The 19,248-nt window shown below is 42.0% G+C and overlaps 1 protein-coding gene across 2 annotated transcripts in view; it reads left to right on the forward strand.

The window, feature by feature from the left end:
- The window catches only part of UST (uronyl 2-sulfotransferase), a 263,751-nt gene that overhangs the window by 173,304 nt on the left and 71,199 nt on the right, over nt 1–19,248 (forward strand). For both annotated transcript variants that reach the window (XM_033102766.1, XM_033102765.1), the window contains one exon: nt 3,358–3,511. In XM_033102766.1, the coding sequence (XP_032958657.1) occupies nt 3,358–3,511 (154 nt within the window). The remainder of the gene's footprint in view (nt 1–3,357; nt 3,512–19,248) is intronic.

Raw genomic sequence — 19,248 nt, forward strand, 5'->3', positions numbered from 1 at the left:
CCTTTCTGTCACTTTGAAGTGTCTCCTCCCTCACTGACAGGGATCAAAGCTGTGGGCCTCTAGCCTGGGGTACTTTTCATTTTTAATGTAGGTAACAGTACAAAGATAATCTCTACTTTCAAGTCAGAGGTTAAAAAAAAGACAGACTTCGAGTAGAATGGTGGTTCCAGGGCCTAGAAGGACGGGGCAAACAGGAGTTCTTGTTCCATGGGCACAGAGTTTCAATTTGGGATGATGAGATGGGTGGTGATGATGGTTGCACAATACTGTGGACCTACTAAGTGCCACATAGAAATGGTGAAAAGGGTCAATTGTATGTTATGTATATTTCACCACAATTAAAAAAAACAAAAAGAAGATACACTTCCAAGAACTGTTTTTCAGTCATAGAAAACACTGCTACAGTAAGTGGACAAAATAGTCTTCATTCTCCAGAATAATTCTGGTCTTAAGTCTTGTTATTTAATACATGTGATGAGATGCCAGGAAGGATATCGTTAGCATTTTGATGAAGAATACCTAAAATTCTTCCCCAAGTGCTTCGTGTAGTAGTGACTGGAAAGGTGACGGATGGTGTTGATGAGTTAATTGAGGTAGCAGTGTGGGACAGATGTTCAAGGAAATGCTCAGAATGAGATAGTTGTGAATGCAGGAGAAAGTGAGAATCATTCAGGTATCCCTAGAGAATTCACTATATGCTGCTTTACATCTTCATCTTCTCATTAAGAAAATAAATAAATAAAAATAGTATGACAAATTTGCCGAGGGTCAGATGGAGACTCACTGGGGGATTAAAGAGTTGGTAAATATGACCTATGAATAAATGACTGTCAAAGAAATGGGAAATACCTGCTATTTTAGGATGACTTAAAAGAGAGCTCCAAATATGCAGTAGTTATTGTGGTGAGCAAGGGACACAGGGTGTGTTGTTAAGTGAAAAAATCTGTCTGACTCCTCTACTCTAATGTATGCACAAGACACAACCTGTAGTCTATCATCAGCTGTAGTCACCACAATTTTTTAAGGCTTGATATAGACCAAATTAGAGCTACGGATTATAAATTGAAGTGAAGTAAGTCTCAAGACAAATGCTAACAGAATTTTTTCATAGAAACACATACAAAAAAGTTAAAGAAATTAGAGTTAAAGCCAAAAAGGCGAAAAGTGGTAGAAGCTAATCCTTTGTGTGCAGTGGATCAAACAAAAGGCAGTGCGCCTAAAAGGAAGATGAGGCATTTCGGCTAAGCGTAGCAGAGTCCTCAAATGTCAGGTTGACCCGTGGGATGCACTTCACCGGGAGACTGTGGAATCTTCTCTCAAGGGTGTGAACAATAAGGCTGAGTGTTGGCTACATGGGATGGGGGTGGGGGTGCGACACAAAGCATCCTCACTCTAGAATGCAGTCAGTGGTCGGCAGTAGGTTCAGGTGACCCCAAAGACCTTGACGTAGTTAGTTATCCTTGAGTGCTGGCAAGTGGTTGTAGATAAAAATACAACAAATATCTAGGTGTTCCATTTTAATCACGTCCAGGACATAGGAACGACACTCTGGAACTTCGAAAACACCACACTGGAAAACATGCTGAATTTTTTCAGCATGTTTTGACCAGGAGTTCTGACCAGAATTTAAAAATTACTGAGAGAAGAAACTGATCATGAGAGTGAGAAATTTATTTCCGTCCACTGGCACAGGGACACAGGGTGGTAGTGTTCTGGCCTCTTTATTGTAACTGACAAGACACTCCTGATTTTGGCAGTTGGGGAGGGAGCCGTCTATTCTAAAGAAACACGGACAGGCAGGCTGAAACTATTATCACTGTTGCTTTCTGGAAAGGGAGAGATACATACTAAACACCTCTCTCACAGAAATTTCTAGGGAGAGGCTATTATATTATCTGATACTTACCAATAAATTCTTAAACCATCTAAAACTTCTGTTTTGGAAAGTTGTTCTGGAATTTTCGCATTGGGTTGCAATGTGCAAACAGGAGCAATTCACTTATGCGCAACAAGTCTTGTCTATCATGACATCGCTAGCCTTCAAGGGACGATGGCTGTGACCGGGCCGAGAACCATCTCTTAGTGGGAACGTGACTGGACAGTTCTGCTAATTAACAGTAATGGTCACTCTTCACGTGACGCAGAAGTACAGTTGAGGTTTTTAAGAGCATGACGCAATTTCTGAGGGCTTCAGTGCATTCATATCTGGTGTTCATGCTTTGTCTTCCTAATCCCTAGCATCATTACTTTAGTTGCTCTTTATGGTAGGTATGAAACACATTTAATTTAAAAGAGGAAGATACGTCTTGAGTGATGGTGGTCAGCTGGTGGTTGGCACAGCTGACTGCTGGGACTCAGTTTTTCATCAAGTTGCGTGAATGTCACCTCGTGTACGTCTGGGAACGGACAAGGTTTATATTAGCACAGCTAACCTTACTTTTTAACAGCATGTTTTCCAGGGTGGTGTTTTCGAAGTTCCAGAGTGTCGTTCCTATGTCCTGGACGTGATTAAAATGGAACACCTAGATATTTGTTGTATTTTTATCTACAACCACTTGCCAGCACTCAAGGATAACTAACTACCTCCATTTTTTTGTGTGTGTTCATGAGATCACTCACAGTCTTATTTTCATCAGTTCTGGAATCATCTTTCCATGCTTCAGAGCATAGATTCTGAAGCCAGCCCATCTGGGTTCATACCCTGGCCCAGCCACACATGGCTCAGCCTCTCTCTGCCTCAGTTTCCCCAGGTGTCAATGGGGGAAATTATGGTTTGTACTCTATTGCGGTGTTGTGAGGTTTCCGTGAGTGGGACACACTAAGTAGTCACAGCAAGGTAAATAGTGAGCATTTAAGAAATGTCGGCTATTATTAATCCACTTACTGCAGAGCTCCTTACCTGAGACTGTCTAAATTAGAATGTGGCTTAAGTCCTATTTCTCCCAGAAGGCAATCAAAATGTACCAGTCAGTTGAAACATTCACTAAGGGCCAAGTGAATATCAGGTGAATACAAATCCAGTACAGCCTGACCGACCCTCAAGATTCATGAATCTACAGCCTAGTGAGAAAACAAGACAACATCTACCTTCTCCTTGCCCGGTACTGTCATTTGTATAGTATTGTGCTTTGAAACCGTCCTCGCAGCCTCTCAGCGAGTCCCTGGATGGGCTCTTTCTGCCTGATAACAAAATGCCTGTCGGGAAACACCCCTTGCTGATTCAATTATTCGCTGGTACCTTAGCAGATGGGGTCATCTGGTGACAATATGATAACCTAGAGGGGAAGCTATAGGGGCTTTGTTTTCCTCCAGAAGTGATGGGTTGTAACCAGCTCCACATTTGTGTGCTCATGTTAGGTTTGGAGGAGACCAGCCTGTCTATATCAACATCATCAGAGACCCCGTCAATCGTTTTTTATCTAATTACTTTTTCCGTCGATTTGGAGACTGGAGAGGAGAACAGAATCACATGATCCGCACCCCCAGCATGAGGCAAGAGGAGCGCTACCTGGTAAGTCCTGTTGCGTCCAAAACGTGACCCCTCCCTGCCCTGGGAGCTGCTCCTCCGGGCTGGGAAGCTCCCCGCCCCCTCCCGTGACATTCTGTGGCATTTCTGCGGTATTTCTGTGGCATTTCCATGGCACCTCCACGGTACTTCGTGTGGGGCGGGCACTTCCTCGGGGAGGAAGTTTTTGCCAGTTAAAAATGGATCTGGATGACCCAGATCCTAAGGAACACTTTCTCCAATGACTTTCTAATCTTGTTTTTCTCGGTTTGTCTTTAGTGCTCGAGTTTAGGTCCCAGAGAAGATACAGTCTTTCCTAGGGGATCCCAACCAGCACTGTTGTTGTTTAGATGTGCTTGGGGAATCTCTTTTGGAGGGTCACAAAGTATGTTCTCATACCTCAGCCCGTTCAATTCCCACGGCAATCCTATGAGGGAGGGGTGTTTTCAGGGGAGGACCCTGAGACTGCAGAAGGACTCGGGACTTGCCAAAGTCACGTCGGGGCACAGCTACAACGACTGTCTCTGTGTCCTCTTGACTTCAAGTCCACGGTTCTTTCCACCACAGCACAACAGAATTAGACCATCTTCACAAAAATTGTTTGCTTTTTCTGCACCTTGATTTGGGACTGTCAGCCCCACAGGGATGTTGGTTTTGACCCCAGTCATTGTTTCCAGGGCACAGCATTGTTTTTTTTGTTTTTGTTTTTGTTTTTGTTTTTGTTTTAAAAAAAAAGAACACTGGTAGCTGCCTTGATGGTGTAGTTTGAGAGATTCTGGGGAAATTTCCCCACCTGGAATTGTACCCTTAGAGATTTGCAGGGGCCCTCTTTCCAAATGTAAGCACTGGAAAGGGCCTTGTCAGATGAGCTCATCGGATCATTCCTTGGCAAGGCCTCAGCAGGAGAGCAGTGGGCTCCTCAAAGCAGCAGAGGGAGAAATCAGGGAGCAAGGAGTGGAGGTGGGGCCCTGAAGGACACGTGACTCCTTTATGATCTGGTCCCAGCCTGACCCGGTTAGGAAGCCGTTTTCTTGTTCAAAGGATAGTTTGTTTATCTGGAAAAAGACGATCTATTGCCTTTTTTTTTTTTCATAGTTGAAACTTTTTATTTCATCTCCTTGGTCCCATTAGACCCTTGAAATAAAACTGCCCCCTTTCAGAGCCTGTCCTCATTTTGGCAAGCCTGGGTGGTCAGTTGTTTGACTCTAAAGAAGGTGTTGTTTGTGTCTGGGTCGGGTGCAAGGCAGCTGTAAGGAGACCACTGTCCCCTGAGGGAGGCCCTGCGTGGGGACGAGGGCCTGAGAGGCAATGTGCAGGGTGTCCCTGTGCCCCAAGGGGGGGACCGAGTGAGGAGGCCTCTCTCTGCACATTGCACACACGCACAGTCCCGGCTGCTGGCCTGAAACAGGTCTACTGACATCCCCACATTATTCTCGATCTCGGCGCTCCAAAGCCACTTTCTTTATCCAGTTGCCAAAAAGCAGACAGTTGTGCTCCTGGCCCTGAGCCTTGCCGAGCTGCTTAGCATACAGCTGAGAGAGGGCCAGGGCCCCTGAGCCTGCTCTGGGGGTACAATATCATGTGATGCTCCGTGGTTTGAAAGAACATGGAAAAGGGTAAAAGGATCATAGGATTTGCAGGGTCCCCGGAGGTCATGAGGAAACTCGTTTTACAGGTGCAGGAACAGGGTCTGGGTCTAGGGGTGGTTTCGGGGCCTGCCAGGACTGGAAACCTGGCCTCCTGTCTCTACAACTGTGTTGCTCGATCACTCGGACTTTGTTTCACTTCCTGAATGGTAAAGGGAGAAGAGGACTGGGCCAAGTTCCATGCTTTTTGAGCAAATCATTTTGTCTGACATCGTCCGCACATCTTTACAAAGACATAGCTGTTCTAACAATTTTTTTTCAAATATTTAAGCATCTTAGGGCTAGTCCCCCTATTTTCTGGAAACAATTAGATTTTCTACAAGTCTCCTTTTCTTTCCAAACCATTCTTCATTTGCATTTACCAGAAAATAATCTTAAAATGAACTGTTGCTAGGATGGATGAAGATTCAGATATAACAGCCACACTGTGACAAGCAGCCCTTCGAGTCTCATTTCTCTTTGTCCAGAGTCAGAAACTCAGCTCCCGGGTGCAGAGGTGGCTGCCTCCTTTTTTGGTTTTAGAATCACAAGGTAGGGCAGATCCGAGCCCAGGCACACTTGGATACATCCCAGCACCTGAGGCTCTGCTCCAGCTGGAGCCCAGTCTTCCGTATTTCCGGGGCTGAGAAATACCTGGCACTCAGTGCACAGTTGATGAGAGAATGAATGACTTCTAATGAAAAGCAAGTGTGATTTATGCGTGCGGGAAAGTATCTCATTCCTGCTGAAGCCACTCCCTTTCCCAGTCACTGAGTTCCCCTGAAAGTGAATTTCTTGAGCTCCCATTTCCACTCTGTCGGTCACTTGTGTGTGATGTGTGCTTGCTGTTCGCCTAATGCCCGCCTCAGGCAATTTCATGGTGAACTATTCGGCAGAGATAACACTTAGCACTTTCAAACTCCAAAGATGGTCAAGTTGGGCTCCTCACTAAACTGACTGACACTTCACTAGGTGATGCCCGTTTGAAGAGCAGGAAGAGAGAGGGGGACATTTTTCCAGGGAGAAAACGGCCACTGTGATACTGTTTATTTGGCCTGGCTATAACACATGGAAAGTAATGCATGTTTAAAAGAAAAGATGCGTAATTTACAGCTTCTTAGTTCATAAAGAATTCAGTGAATCATGTTGGCCCAGTTGGACTCTGGAGAAGCCTGAAAATTGTCCAACTTCAGGAAAGGTTTTCAGAAAGCTATGCATTTCCATCTGCTTGAGTTTCGGACTTTGAACGTTCTTTAGCTGTGGAAGTATATATATGAAATACTCATTTCTGGAAATTTCCACTCTTGTCTGATCGACTGAGGCTGTCCTGTGATTGAAACCTCAGGCTTTGCTTCTGTCCCTGTAGACTCATTTTTCATTATGAAAAAAAGCAAATAAGAGATTCGGATGATCTTCTTTTTAAGTATTTCAGTAAAAATGAAACTTTTCTGAATCTTTAATGGTAAAAATGTAATGTTCTTTGTCTCCGACCAGTTCAGTTCAGATTTGGTTTATGATTGCAGGCTAAGACAGTAGCCTCGGACATGGAGTGCTTATGTTCCCTTCTCAGCTGCCCTAGCTGGGTGTCTTGGCCAGGGATTAAGTCTCTGCAAAACCTTACCTTTCTCTTCTGTACAATGGGACCATATCACCTGCCTTGCCTCTATCACATGGTTGCTAGGAGAATAAACTGAACACTCTACACAGAAGTGCTTTGAAAGCCAAAACTCTCCTAAACACATTTTGGTGTGATGCTTTCATCTTTGGCTCTGTCAGTGGCTGCACATGATCTAAAGGGACCATTTTTCCTATGGGGATGGAGGTGGGGGCTTCTCTGCTCTGGGGAGTCAGAAGGGGCTGCTCTTCTTATGTGGCTCAGGCCACACTGGGCCATGCCCTGAACCTTCTGCTGAGATCTCAAATGGCCCCACTAGACCCTGTCCCCTAGGAATTCGTTTCTAAGGAAACTGCTTCTCTTTGTGTTCCCAACAGCTGGAGACAGTTTTGATCCCAGCCTGCTGGCATACATTTGTCCTGAGTTTATTTACTTGGAAACCTAAGCTGGTGTAGGCACGAGGTTGTAAAGCTGCAGAAGCAGCACAGTCTCACCCACCAGGGGTGGGGAGGAAAGGTGAGCTGGAGCCAAAATGCTCTGACATGCTCGTGTGAGCTGTGCAGAGGACAAAGCGGTTCCCACTTGAGAGAAATGTCTTTGAAATCCATTTGTCTTGTGATGTGGCGAAAGCAAGGTCACAGGTGTTTGTAGAACCAAAGACCACTTCTGGGGTTTAGCAATGCCTGCAAGTATCCTGGGAGCTTCCAGCAAACAGAGAAGGTGATAGGTGTGGTGGAAGTGAGGCAGGAGGAGCGTAGGAAACAACAAAGGGGTTTTGGAAAAGAGAGGTCATAAGAGTGGCAAGCCTGGAACCTGGTGAGGAGAGGACAGAATGCAACCAGCCACCACCTGGGAGGCCCCCAAATAACCTCAGCGATGTGTGTAGTGTGTTGCAGGTTAGCATGTTTTCCGCCATATTTGCTCATCTATCCTCACAGCACCCCCTGGTGTACGTATAAGAGCTGACTCCTCTTTGGAGGCTGGAGGGCAAGACCCATGTCTTCATTTGTTTGTGTGGTTGGCAGAATCCGTGTCTTATGGTTGTAGGACTGAGATCCTGTTTTCTTGCTGGTCATCTGTTGAGCACCCTTCCCATTTTCTAGAGGCATCTACAGTCCTTAAAATGTGGTCCCCTTCCTCCATCTTCAAAGCAACCAGTGGTGGATTGAGTCCCTGTCATTCTTGCAATCCTTCCTCCTCCTTCGAGCTCACTTCTCTAACCCAGCTGGGAAGGGTTCTTCACGTTTAATGACTTATGTGATTAGATTGGGCCCGCCCGATATTCCAGAAAATTTCCCCATTTCAAAGACGGTAACCTTAATCCCATCTTCAGAATCCCTTTTGCCACACAAGGTACCATATTTACATCCCAGAGATTAGGGAGTGGACATCTTTGGGGTCCATCATCTGCCTACAACAGTGTCACCAAGGACTGTTTCCTCTGTAGGGACTGGGGACTGTGGCAGGAAATGTGAGCATGACAGGCATTTTGAACTTGTCCTGTTCCATCCACAGAACGAGAGCCCCCATCTGCTTTCCATCATGCCATGCTGCCGTGCAGTGGCAACAAACTGTGGCTTTTCTGTCCCTGGTCGGGAAAACCAAGTGACTTGTCATACATTTTGTGTTTTCTCCTTCTACTAGTGACTCATTCATTCATCCATCCTTTCATTCACTATTCATTCATACAATAAATGTTGATTTAGTATTTTCTGTGTGACAGGCACTATAGGAGGAACTGAAGATAAAATGTTGAACAAAAACAGATCCTGGGTCGGTCCTCAGGGAGCTCAGAGTCCTACAAAGGAGAGATCCCAAAACTACACAGATGCATGTGAACTAGCAACTGTATCACATCCTACAATGCAGGGGCACGTGGCACTATCCAGGCACAGAATGGGGTAGTCTGGAGGTAAGAGAAGTGACAGATGAACTAAGATGTGAAGGAAAAGAAAAGGAAGCACATCTAGACATAGGGAACAGCACGTGCAAAGGTCCTGTGGCAGGAGAGAGCATGGCGCGCATGGGGGTAGAGCCAGGGAAGCTGGAGCAAGGCAAGCTGAGAGAGACGGGAAAGCACTGAGCTCAGTAATGGGGGAAGGCAGCAGTTGGGCCCCAGAGAACCTCCCAGGCCCTGTTAAAGAGCGCTGGGGAGGCATTAAAGGATTTCAACCAAGAGCAGCATGTTTACATGGATCCTGAAACTTACAGTTTGAAAAAAAAATTACTTTAGCTACAACATACAGAGTAGAGAAGGGTTCTTGCATATATATGGATCTCCCAGTTAATCCGAGGCTACTACAGTGATCCAAGAGTGGCATGAACCTGGGAGCCAGTACTTACGGGCATGGGCCACGTTTCAGGAGCAGTTCCAGGTGGGAGCAGAGGTGGCAATGGTGGAGCATTTACAAATAAGTATAAGATACCTCACTGCCCTCCCAGTTGCTAACTGCCTGGCTAACAACAAAAGACCCAAACTTGAAAGGCTTAACCCCAACAAGAAGAGGGATAGTCGCTCAGTGTAGCAGCATGGGAATTGTCATTGGCTGGGACATGTTTGATGAGCAAAAGAATGGTGCAGACACGTACAACCTGAGAATTCAGGTGAGGGAAGATATCAGTGAGAGTTGGGGTCCTTGGAAGAGGCTTCTTAGATGAGGTGGGATCTCAGTCTTTAGGTGAATGCAGATTAAGGCAAGAGGAAGGGTCCAGAGGACTGCAGAAGTGGAGTATTCTAGCAAAAGCTTGAGAGCCCAAGGCTTGCGCTAAGGTGAACCACCCAGCTTGGCTAGAACAGAGGGTTTAGGGAGGCGAGGAGCTTTGAGGCGGGCAATGAAGCAATTCTCCAGATGTCCCAAGATGGGGAAGCAGCGCTGCTCCCCTGGCTGCCAGATCAGGTTTGCCTGACCTGCTTTCTCCAGGGAAAGTCCCATCAGAGGCGTCAAACCCAAGGGCTGCCAGAGCACAGCCAGGTGCATCCTGCCGGCCACCTGTCAGCTGAGCTCATCTGCTCCAGACCCCGCCCCTCACTGTGAGTCAGTGGCTGGGCTGCAGCTGCCTGCTCAGCCCTGCACCCCTGCTGGGACAGGTGGCTAGTATTTACCAAGGCAGGGGTTCTCAGCCTGGCAGCTCATGGAATCACCTCGGGGGCTTAAGATGCCTGTGTCTCACACCCAAAGATCCCAGATTAAGCGGTCAGGGGTGCAGCCTGGGCTTTGGCATGTCTTTAAAAGCTCCTAAAGTGAAGCCGGTGTGTAGCTAAGGCTGAGAACTACTGAGTAACAACACATCCGTTCTCAGCTGTACTAGCAGGAGCTCTTTTCACTGAGAGTCAGTCCTGAGTATCTACTAGAAGTTTACTTTCTGTATCCTCTACCCATTTGGAAAGTTCTATATTTGCCTTCCCCTCAGGAATTTTTCTGTTTATTAGGCTTTTAAGAGGCGTGTGCAAATAAGTGTCATTAAAGAAGTTTGATGGTATTGTGTAAGATTTCTTATATTTATGAATACTCTGTATATGCCTTAAGTCAATCGTTCTTTTTAATTGAAGTGGGTAGCATTTACTACACAGAAACCGGAGTATTTTATACTGTATATTTAAGATCTCACTTTAGGAAGTCATGCGTTAGGCAATAAAACAGAGTGCAAGCACTTTAATAAATAAAATATTTTAGCATGAGGCCATATTTTTATTTGCTGGACAAGGCATTTGGACTCTATTGCCATCTCTTCAAAGAGACATGTGTCAATCTTTAAATGCAGGCCAGTTCATACAAATACATATACAAATGCTAAATATAAAGACACGGGTGAATAGAACTACATTTTATATTTCCTGTAGTCAGGAAATATTCTTTAAAATAATGCTTTTTAAATGCAGTCAGAGAGCTTGCTTTCAAAGAAGCTGTGGGGTAAAGTTTTACATAAAGTGAAAAACTAATGGTTCATTTTATGTGTGTTAAAATTTTGAGTTTCAGACCCTACACTAGTTTTTAAGAATCTGGCATACCTCTCCCCTTGTCCTCAATTTGCTTTGCCAAATTGTAATATTTTTTCTCTGCCCAACTGTTTTACATACACAGTAAAAATTCCCCAAAGGCGGAATGACCTCCAAATGTGTTCTTAAAAATATTTTGCAAAGTCTGAAGAGAGACAGGAAAAGTAAGTGTAAAACATCTAAGAGATTTATTGGAGTCTCAGCTTGAATTCTAATTGCAAATACTTATGAAAATGTCAATATTAACATGAAATAGTTGGCGGTTTTTCTAATAAATGTAAATTGAATTAGATAGTGTGTAATTGGAAAAATGCTTGCTTTGCTCAGGCTCTCTCAAAACAAGTTTCAGAATCTGTCAGCTGCTACAACCTTGCCCTCTAATGGCTGGAAATTGAAGGGCAAGACTAAGTACTTTATTTTCCAGTTTTATTGAGAAATAATTGACATGTATCCCGTATGACTAAATACTTTTGACTACAAGGAGGATAGAAACTAAGATGAGGTAATGGCTGACCATTTGTCACCATATCAAGAGCGCTCTTTCCACAGCGTGGGGCACAGTATAGGTGTTAGCGTGAACACATTCTTAAAAGGTGACAGCAAGGTGGGGGCTGACGGATGGGGAGCCAAAAGTATGTTCAATGCATGGAGCTTCAGAGCCAGCTCCCACAGAAACAGGTATTATATAGATACCTGATCTCCTGAAATGCAATGGAAGGTCAAACTCATGTCATAATATTAAAAAATGTAAGTGCCTGCAAAAGTTATAGAATAATCAAGCCTGCACATTTTGATGGTCCTGGCTCAAAAGCAACCAGTTTTGCAGAGCACACATAACAAACCACTTTAGATCCCTTTTATGATTGACTAATGATTGTCGCAGACAGGGGAGACATGATACCACTGAATGTGGTTTGGTGGGAAATTAATAAGAAGCTTGATTTTATCCCATGTGACATTTTCATTCTTCAAGGAAAGCAGCCAGGAATGAATGAGACAGGTGGGGAATGAACTGACTATAAAATAGTGCAGCCTGTAGGCACCGACCACTTTTTCTCTGGCCCTCAATAAACCCTTATTCGTGATTGAATAAAATAATTTGAACCAAAGCCTACTCAATTTCATGACAAAGCTTTTTAAAAATGGCTCTGCATTTCATATCGCAAAGATGAAACACAATGGAATTGTAGCAACACTCAGCTAAATGTTCTTTCCTCATTTCCTGTTAAAGAGGAAGGTAACCCTGTTATGACTTTTATAGCAAGATGACCGCCCCTTTGCCACCTGCAGAGCCTTAAACGCTCACTTCTAGTTTTTGAAATGAATGAACCTCTTAGGTGAGACTTGTAGAAAGAATCAGCAGATATATAAAAGAAAGTTATCAATTTCAATAAGAGATAGACGAAACTTTGATGACAACAAATTTGATATAATTAGAGCATTCCATACCTGACCACTAATAAAAAAAAAACAAAAAACCTGTGAGATTTTAAGAAAAGTGGCCTAAACCCAGGCAATAATACTACCCTCAACCAACTTTGATTGTTGCTAATCTTTATTTCTCTGGGTAATTATTATTCCTTGTGGATTATATTTATTTTTTACTTGCTAATATATTGCTTCTTAAATCCTTCAAATTATTTCATGTTGGTATATGTCTTATATTTTTAACTAAAATGTAATTCTCTCAGATAATAGGACATAATCTCCTTTTGTTAATATTATCTTAACACCCATCACAGCTCCTTTGGCAACATCCAGACCATCTCCACAGATGCAAAGTGTACAGAGCACTAGGTGACATTTGCTTCTTTCCTCCACTTGCATGTGCAACTTCAGTATATTTTGAACACTTACAATGTGCCAGGTACTGCGGTGTGAATAGCTGTGGCAAGGTGGGAATATGTTCCTAATTCCTGCCTCTACCATACACAAAAAAATCCATTTCCGCCTGTATTCCATTATTAGCAAGTGGTACCCCCATCTGGTCAGTCATCCAAACAAAAAACACTGGAGTCATTCCTGCCTGCTCTTCCTTCCCAACCCCACAACCATTTGCTATTAGCCACCACTTAGCCTGGAATCCTCCTGAAAGCAGAGCCTGAGGCAAGGGCTTGGGTGAAGGATATTAGAATTTGGACAGTGATCCCAGGAATGGAGGACTAGAGAGAGAAGCAGGGAAAGAAGGAAGGCCCATACAAAAGGGTGTCCTCACGTTGGTCACTCCTGGGAAACCAAGGCTTTAAGCCTGCCAGGACTCTGTGAGGACAGTGTAGGATTCGCCCCAGAATTTTTCTGCCTGAGGAAAGAAAGAGGAGAGCATTTATTCACTCACGTCATCCTCCATTGTCTACTTTGCCCCATTAAGCCTTAACTTCCTCACCTGTGGGCTATGCCTAAGATCCCACAGGTTCCTGTGGGTGTCACACTGAGACCAGAAGGCAAGGGATGTGTCAAGCTACCTGGGCAAGGTTCCTCTCAAGTTACTTAAGCGTGAATCTTGTGGCTGTGGCAATAGCTTAGAGAATAAAGTGGCCAAGAGGAGACAGGAGGCGGGGCATAGCAGGGTCCAGCTGCCAAAACTGTTGGTTCCGCCCCCTGAACTTCTCTCAGACCAATCCCTATCAGTGGTCATCAATAGAGCCCACATCACTTTTCATCCAGATTTCTGCAAAAGCCTCATTCACAACCGATCAACCTGTCTCCAACTCATCTTCTTCCCATCCACAAAGTATCCAGGATGCCAATCTGACATTGTTATTCTCCTGCCTACAACTCTTGTCTTTCAGTTCCCTAGATGTAATGTTAGCTACTGGTATTATTATAATAGTATCATTATTCTCTGATCAAAACGTATACAATTGTGAATCTACAATTATCTCAATAAAAAATTCAATGAAAATAAGCATCACAAAGCAATAGAGACGGGGTTGCTTAATCAATAAGGTAGGGAAAAATAGAAATGGGGATGTGCCTGTTCTGGAAAGAGGATATGAGAAGCTTGGTTTCATGAGCATTTATTTTGGGGAAGTACTAGGTCAGGGCTGGCAGGATGGATCCAGATTATTGACTACAGATCCAGAATCTTTGACTGCAACCCTGTACTCAGAGAGGTTTTGTTTGTAGATTCTTAGGAGATTCTTTTCAGTTTACCAGATAAAATTATATCCCCAACTAATAATGATAATCTTTTCTTTCTTTTTTCCACTTTTTGGAAATCTTGTCCAGCTGTTTTTGTTAGTATCTCTAGAATCACGTTAAATAAAATGGTGATAATTGGTTTCTTATAGAAACCAGATAATTGAATTAAAAATTAAATTGCCAATGTTGAAAGAAACAGAAAGAACTTTAGAATTCATCACAGGAGGCAGGAGTCACCAAGCTGCTTGAGCAAGGAATTAAATGACATTGTGAAGTATTACTTTTAAGTTATGTGTTACCCTTAGAAAGACCTTCTTTACTTTCAAACTATTAAAAAATATTTTTTCCATGGTGCCTTCCAGGATTTTTATTGTAATTCATATTGTTTAAATTAAAATCTTTGATCCATCTGAGATTTATCCTGCTGTCAGGTGTAACCTATCAGTCCAGTATCTTTTTTTTCCCAGATGGCTAGCAAATTATTCCAGCAACATTTATAGAATAATTCATCTTTACCACACTAAAGTGTCATTTTTATCATATAATACATTATTATTTTTGGAGGGACCTATTTTTTTACTTTTTATTTTTTTCCATTGATTGGTATCTTTAGCTATATTAAGTACACTATTATATATTACATATATATGTGTGTGAGCATGTGTGTAAACTAATATATAATCACATACTATACATTTGATTATATGCTATACAATAATGTAATTAATACAATTATGTAACATACAATCACTATTATACAATCTATATTTTATTATTTGATAGGATCTAATTTCTTCTTATTAATCTTTTCCCCCAATTGTCCTGGCTATTTGTCTTTGTTAATTTTTTCATAGAAACTTAAAAACCTAGTTTGTTGATTCCTTCATACATAGCTGGAAAACCCTACTGTTATTTATTGGGTTTACACTAAATTTTAGATTAACATAGGGAGAACTGGCATCTTTATGTTGTGTCTTATTATTTAGGAATGTATTTTGCTTTTCCATTTGTTCTGAAATTCTGTTATATCTTTTAAGAGTGTTTTAAAGTTTTTTTTATTTATGTCTTGCACAGTTCTTAAGTTTATTTCTAGGTATTTTACCTTTTTTGTTGTTTTGCTATTGTTGCATACTAGTATTACTGTTATTGATTTTTATATATTATTTTTAACTCAACCAACTTACTGAATTCTCTTACACCTGACATGAGAAAGGTGAAGAATCTTTGACTACAACCCTGTACTTTGAGAGGCTTTGTTTGTAGATTCTTAGGAGATTCTTTTCAGTGTACCAGATAAAATTATATCCCCAACTAATAATGATAATCTTTTCTTTTTTCCAATTTTTAGAAATCTTGTCCAGCTGTTTTTGTTAGTATATCTAGAATCATGTTAAATAAAATGGTGATAAGAATTGATTTCTTATAGAAGCCAGATAATTGTTTTAAAAATTAAATCACCAGTTGTCAACTTTTGTTCATTTTTAGTTTTTCTTTTTTTTTTGTTTCTACTAAAGTATAATGTTTAGGATCCAGACTTTTGGGAATTTTATTTCTGGGAGAATATATGCAGCATAAATCTCAATGTTTAGTGATAGAAAAACCTAAGGAAAAAGACAAAAAGAAGTTTCGTTAACCCTCCGCCACCACCCACTTGTAACTTAGATGTCATTATCGATAGCCTACCAATCCCAGAGTGGCTACATCCTCAACAGCCTGTTTTGCTGGATCAGTGGAAGAAAGACATCATGTTAGTGGTAAATTCAATGTTGGAGTCCTTTCTAGAGGTCGCTCAGCTGGATGTTATCTTGTCCCTTTTCCCATGGGTGTGGTTTTCCTGGAAGTCAGGTCCTTAGTGACCACATTTAATAAAGTGTAATCAATGCAGAATATATTTATTACTCACATAATTTTGCAATGCAAAGGAAAGATGAAAAAGAACTGGAGGCTGGAGGCTGAAGGTAAAATTAGATACACATTTTGCTTTGCTTTTAATTATAAGCAAACGTAAAAATGAAGTGTTTCCAGGTCAAGATCATCTTTGGCTAGGTCTGGCCCATCTCTGACACGAAAAGTATAGTCTCCCCTCAACTTCTGTTGGACAGCTGGCTTTGACTTCCTTTTGGCTGCTGCAGAAGGACTGAAAAGTCCTTTGAAGGGAACCTGCACACACCTGACATTAGAAAGGTGGAGAATCTTTGACTAGAACCCTGTACTTGGAGAGGTTGCAACCCATTCATTTAAATATAAATATGGAAGCAAGTAAGCCAAGATCCTTGAGAGGACTCTTGACTGTGGACACTTGCATGGATAATGTTTTTTGTTGAAATTTTGGATTTGAGAAGCTCTGTGGGAGAACATCAAAGTGACAGACACCTCCGTTCAGACCATGCTCACTCTTAACCCTGTGTGTGGTCAGCAAGCATGCTGGGTAACAGACTGCAATTTCTCCTTTACTTCTGGAAACTAAGTGGAAGTGAGGGAATAAAACCTTCTCACTTGAATTGTTTTGATTTCATATGTATCTGAGACCTTAACTTGGTCATCTCCACCTGCTCCCCTCATTAAATTTAGGTCATTAATATAAATTAGTATAGTCTTTTACCTTTATGAGTAAACCCCAGGTGTGAAAGCCGGAGTCATTATTTATTTTGAATGGTGGGTTCTGTGTCTGGCCCTTCAGAGATGGGCTCCTTCTGTCTCACAGTATTTCTTTCTTTCCATAAACATTTCGGCTCTCTGTCTTTGTCAGGTACTCAAGTTCAGGCTTCCTTGGGTGTCCTATAAGAGTTTTGCACAGTTGCATGCATCTTGACTCGCCTACTTTGGTTCAATCTGATCACTTATGTTATTTAAAACTTTTGACTATTATACATGCATCACCACTTTACCACGGTGCTGATTTTAAGGAAAAAGTTCTTCACTTGGTCCAATCTGCACTGAAGCCCTTTTAATGTGTCTCTCAGCTTTGCTCACCTTCTCTCTCTGTTGCTACTGCCAACAACAGTTCTGAATGTTTTTCAACTCCGCAACAGCCTCCTAATTTCATCTGATCCTAGTCACGCTGCCTCTTTTACACCTTGTGTAGCGCTGCCAGATTCGTTTTCCAAAGCAGCACTTCACATCATGTCATTTAATTCCTTGCTCAAGAAGCTTGGTGACTCCTGCCTCCTGTGATGAATTCTAACGTCCTTTCTCTGGCTCTCAAGACTCTCAGTGATCTGGACTTATTCTGCCAGCCTTGAAGTACTGCTTTCCCAAATAAATGCTAATCAAACCAAGTTTCTCAAGTCTTTCCAGAACAGGCTCGTTCCCATCCCCATTCTTTTCCTTATGTTGCTTAGACGTTTCCAGAAGTGGCAAGCTGGAAAGCATTCTTCTCTTTTCTCTCTCCATCCATATGCAATCCATCCTTCAAAATCTCATCTCCAGTCTCCCTTGATCCCAACCTTTGGGGTGTTGTCCCTTTTCTAGAATGCCACTTCCTCGTGTGCTCTGCCCTATCTCTTACCCCTGAGTTCACACCACGTCCCAGGTACTGTTTAGTGCTTGAGTACTTAATTCGATCTTCACACTACAATCTTATAAGATTATTATTATATGATTATGGTCTCATTTTGGAGATGAAAAGTCTGGTGCTGCAAGAGGCGAAGGCATTTGCCCAGAGTTTAGTTACCTCTATTAAGAGACGGAACTCGGATTCCTATTCAGGCAGTCTGGGTAGGAAGCCATGTTCCTACCCACTGTGCACGACTGCCTCTTTTTGCCCTTGTATGTGACTGAAACTCTAATTGTTTCCTTAGTCCTTCCCTAGCCTGACTGTGGACTCCTGAAAGGCAGATAACATCTTCCTGGCTTTGTATACATCCTTTCATGGAGCCCGTAATGTAGGAAGGTCTTAGTAGCACTCACTGCATATAGGCAGGGAATTTATTCATCTTATTCCCCAGCATTCTTTCTGCACCTAAAACAAAAACACACAAACAAAGAAACCAGGGTCTAACATATAGCAAGTACTCAAAGATTATTTGCTAAGTAAATGACTAAATGCACATTTGATCTATTCACAGTTTGACAAATATATAATCATGTCTGTGCATCTTCCTCAAGTTTTTTCCATTTATATAAATTTGCATATTTGTATTTTATGTATAAGTCTCTCAGTTGTCTCCAGGTGACCCCTGATGATTAAGCTGGATTATTTTCTAGACTATAAAATGGATGCTTAGTTGTCCTCAGCTAAGGTAGTTGTTGTCCTTATAGATCTAAAGGGCTTCAGAGTTCATCTCCCTATTAGAGCTGATGAAATTAAGCTACACCAATTTAATTAAACTAATATTTTATTATCAGAAGCAAAAAGAGACACTTCCGTTAGGTTAATCTTAACAAATAGTACTTTTAAACTTGAGGTCTATAGCATTTGCTTATTTATATTGTAAGTAAATAAAATGGTATCATTAGTCTGAAGAATCTTCAGAATTTAATTTTCACAAATGTACCCTCCTTGTGAGAAAGCTTTTCTAAACTGGAAGAAGGCATTATTTGTTTCATACCCTCCCTACATCTGAAAAATACTGTGGTCTCCACTTTTCATCCGCTGTTGATTTTAGTGTTTTAGATAAAAGACACCTCATTTAATTCTCTCTAAATGTTATTAGTGGAACCGGGTTCCTGCAGAGCACAATCTGTATTTAATTTATTTGCAAAGCCACATTTAGCTTTGAGAATTTTAAAATTCAGTCAAAATAAATGATTTCACATCAAAAGTTGTATTAACACCAAGTTTTCAAAGGGCTTTTTTTTTTTGAGAAATTCAACACATCTCGTTATGTCTACAGTCTCCCAAAAATGTGCTTGTTCTCTAAGGAAGCCTTATTAGTCCCATTTTACAAATGACAAAGTTGTAGCAATAAGCAATTAAATATATTTACCAAGATCTATCGGAATGGAGTCCTACTGGGCGGGCCCTTGACTTACGATCTAACCATCTTTGGTAAATTGGAAGAAAAGGCTATAAACCTAATAGGAAAGAAAGTGACCAGCAAGGAGGAAGCCAAATGTAAGAACAAGATTTGTCCTCAGGGCCCTTTCCCATGAGGTTCCAGGGAGTGGAGGAAAAAAAGGGAAGGAAAAGAGGGAGAGAGGGAGGAAGGAAGGAAGGAAAGGGAAAGGAAAAGGAAGAAAGGAAGGCCTCAGCAAGGGAGAAAAGAAACATAGAAGTTATCTTAACCACTCATTTGAGAAGTTAGTATGAGCATGAAGATTCGAAATGCCACATGGAGTTAGCCCTCCTGATGCTGCTGACTGTAAAAGCTAAGCCAAATCCGGTTCATCAGAGAAAGTGAATTTAGGAAATAGAATGTTGGGA

This window comes from Rhinolophus ferrumequinum, chromosome 3 (genome assembly GCF_004115265.2).
Source record: "Rhinolophus ferrumequinum isolate MPI-CBG mRhiFer1 chromosome 3, mRhiFer1_v1.p, whole genome shotgun sequence".
Taxonomy (NCBI): Eukaryota; Metazoa; Chordata; class Mammalia; order Chiroptera; family Rhinolophidae; genus Rhinolophus; species Rhinolophus ferrumequinum.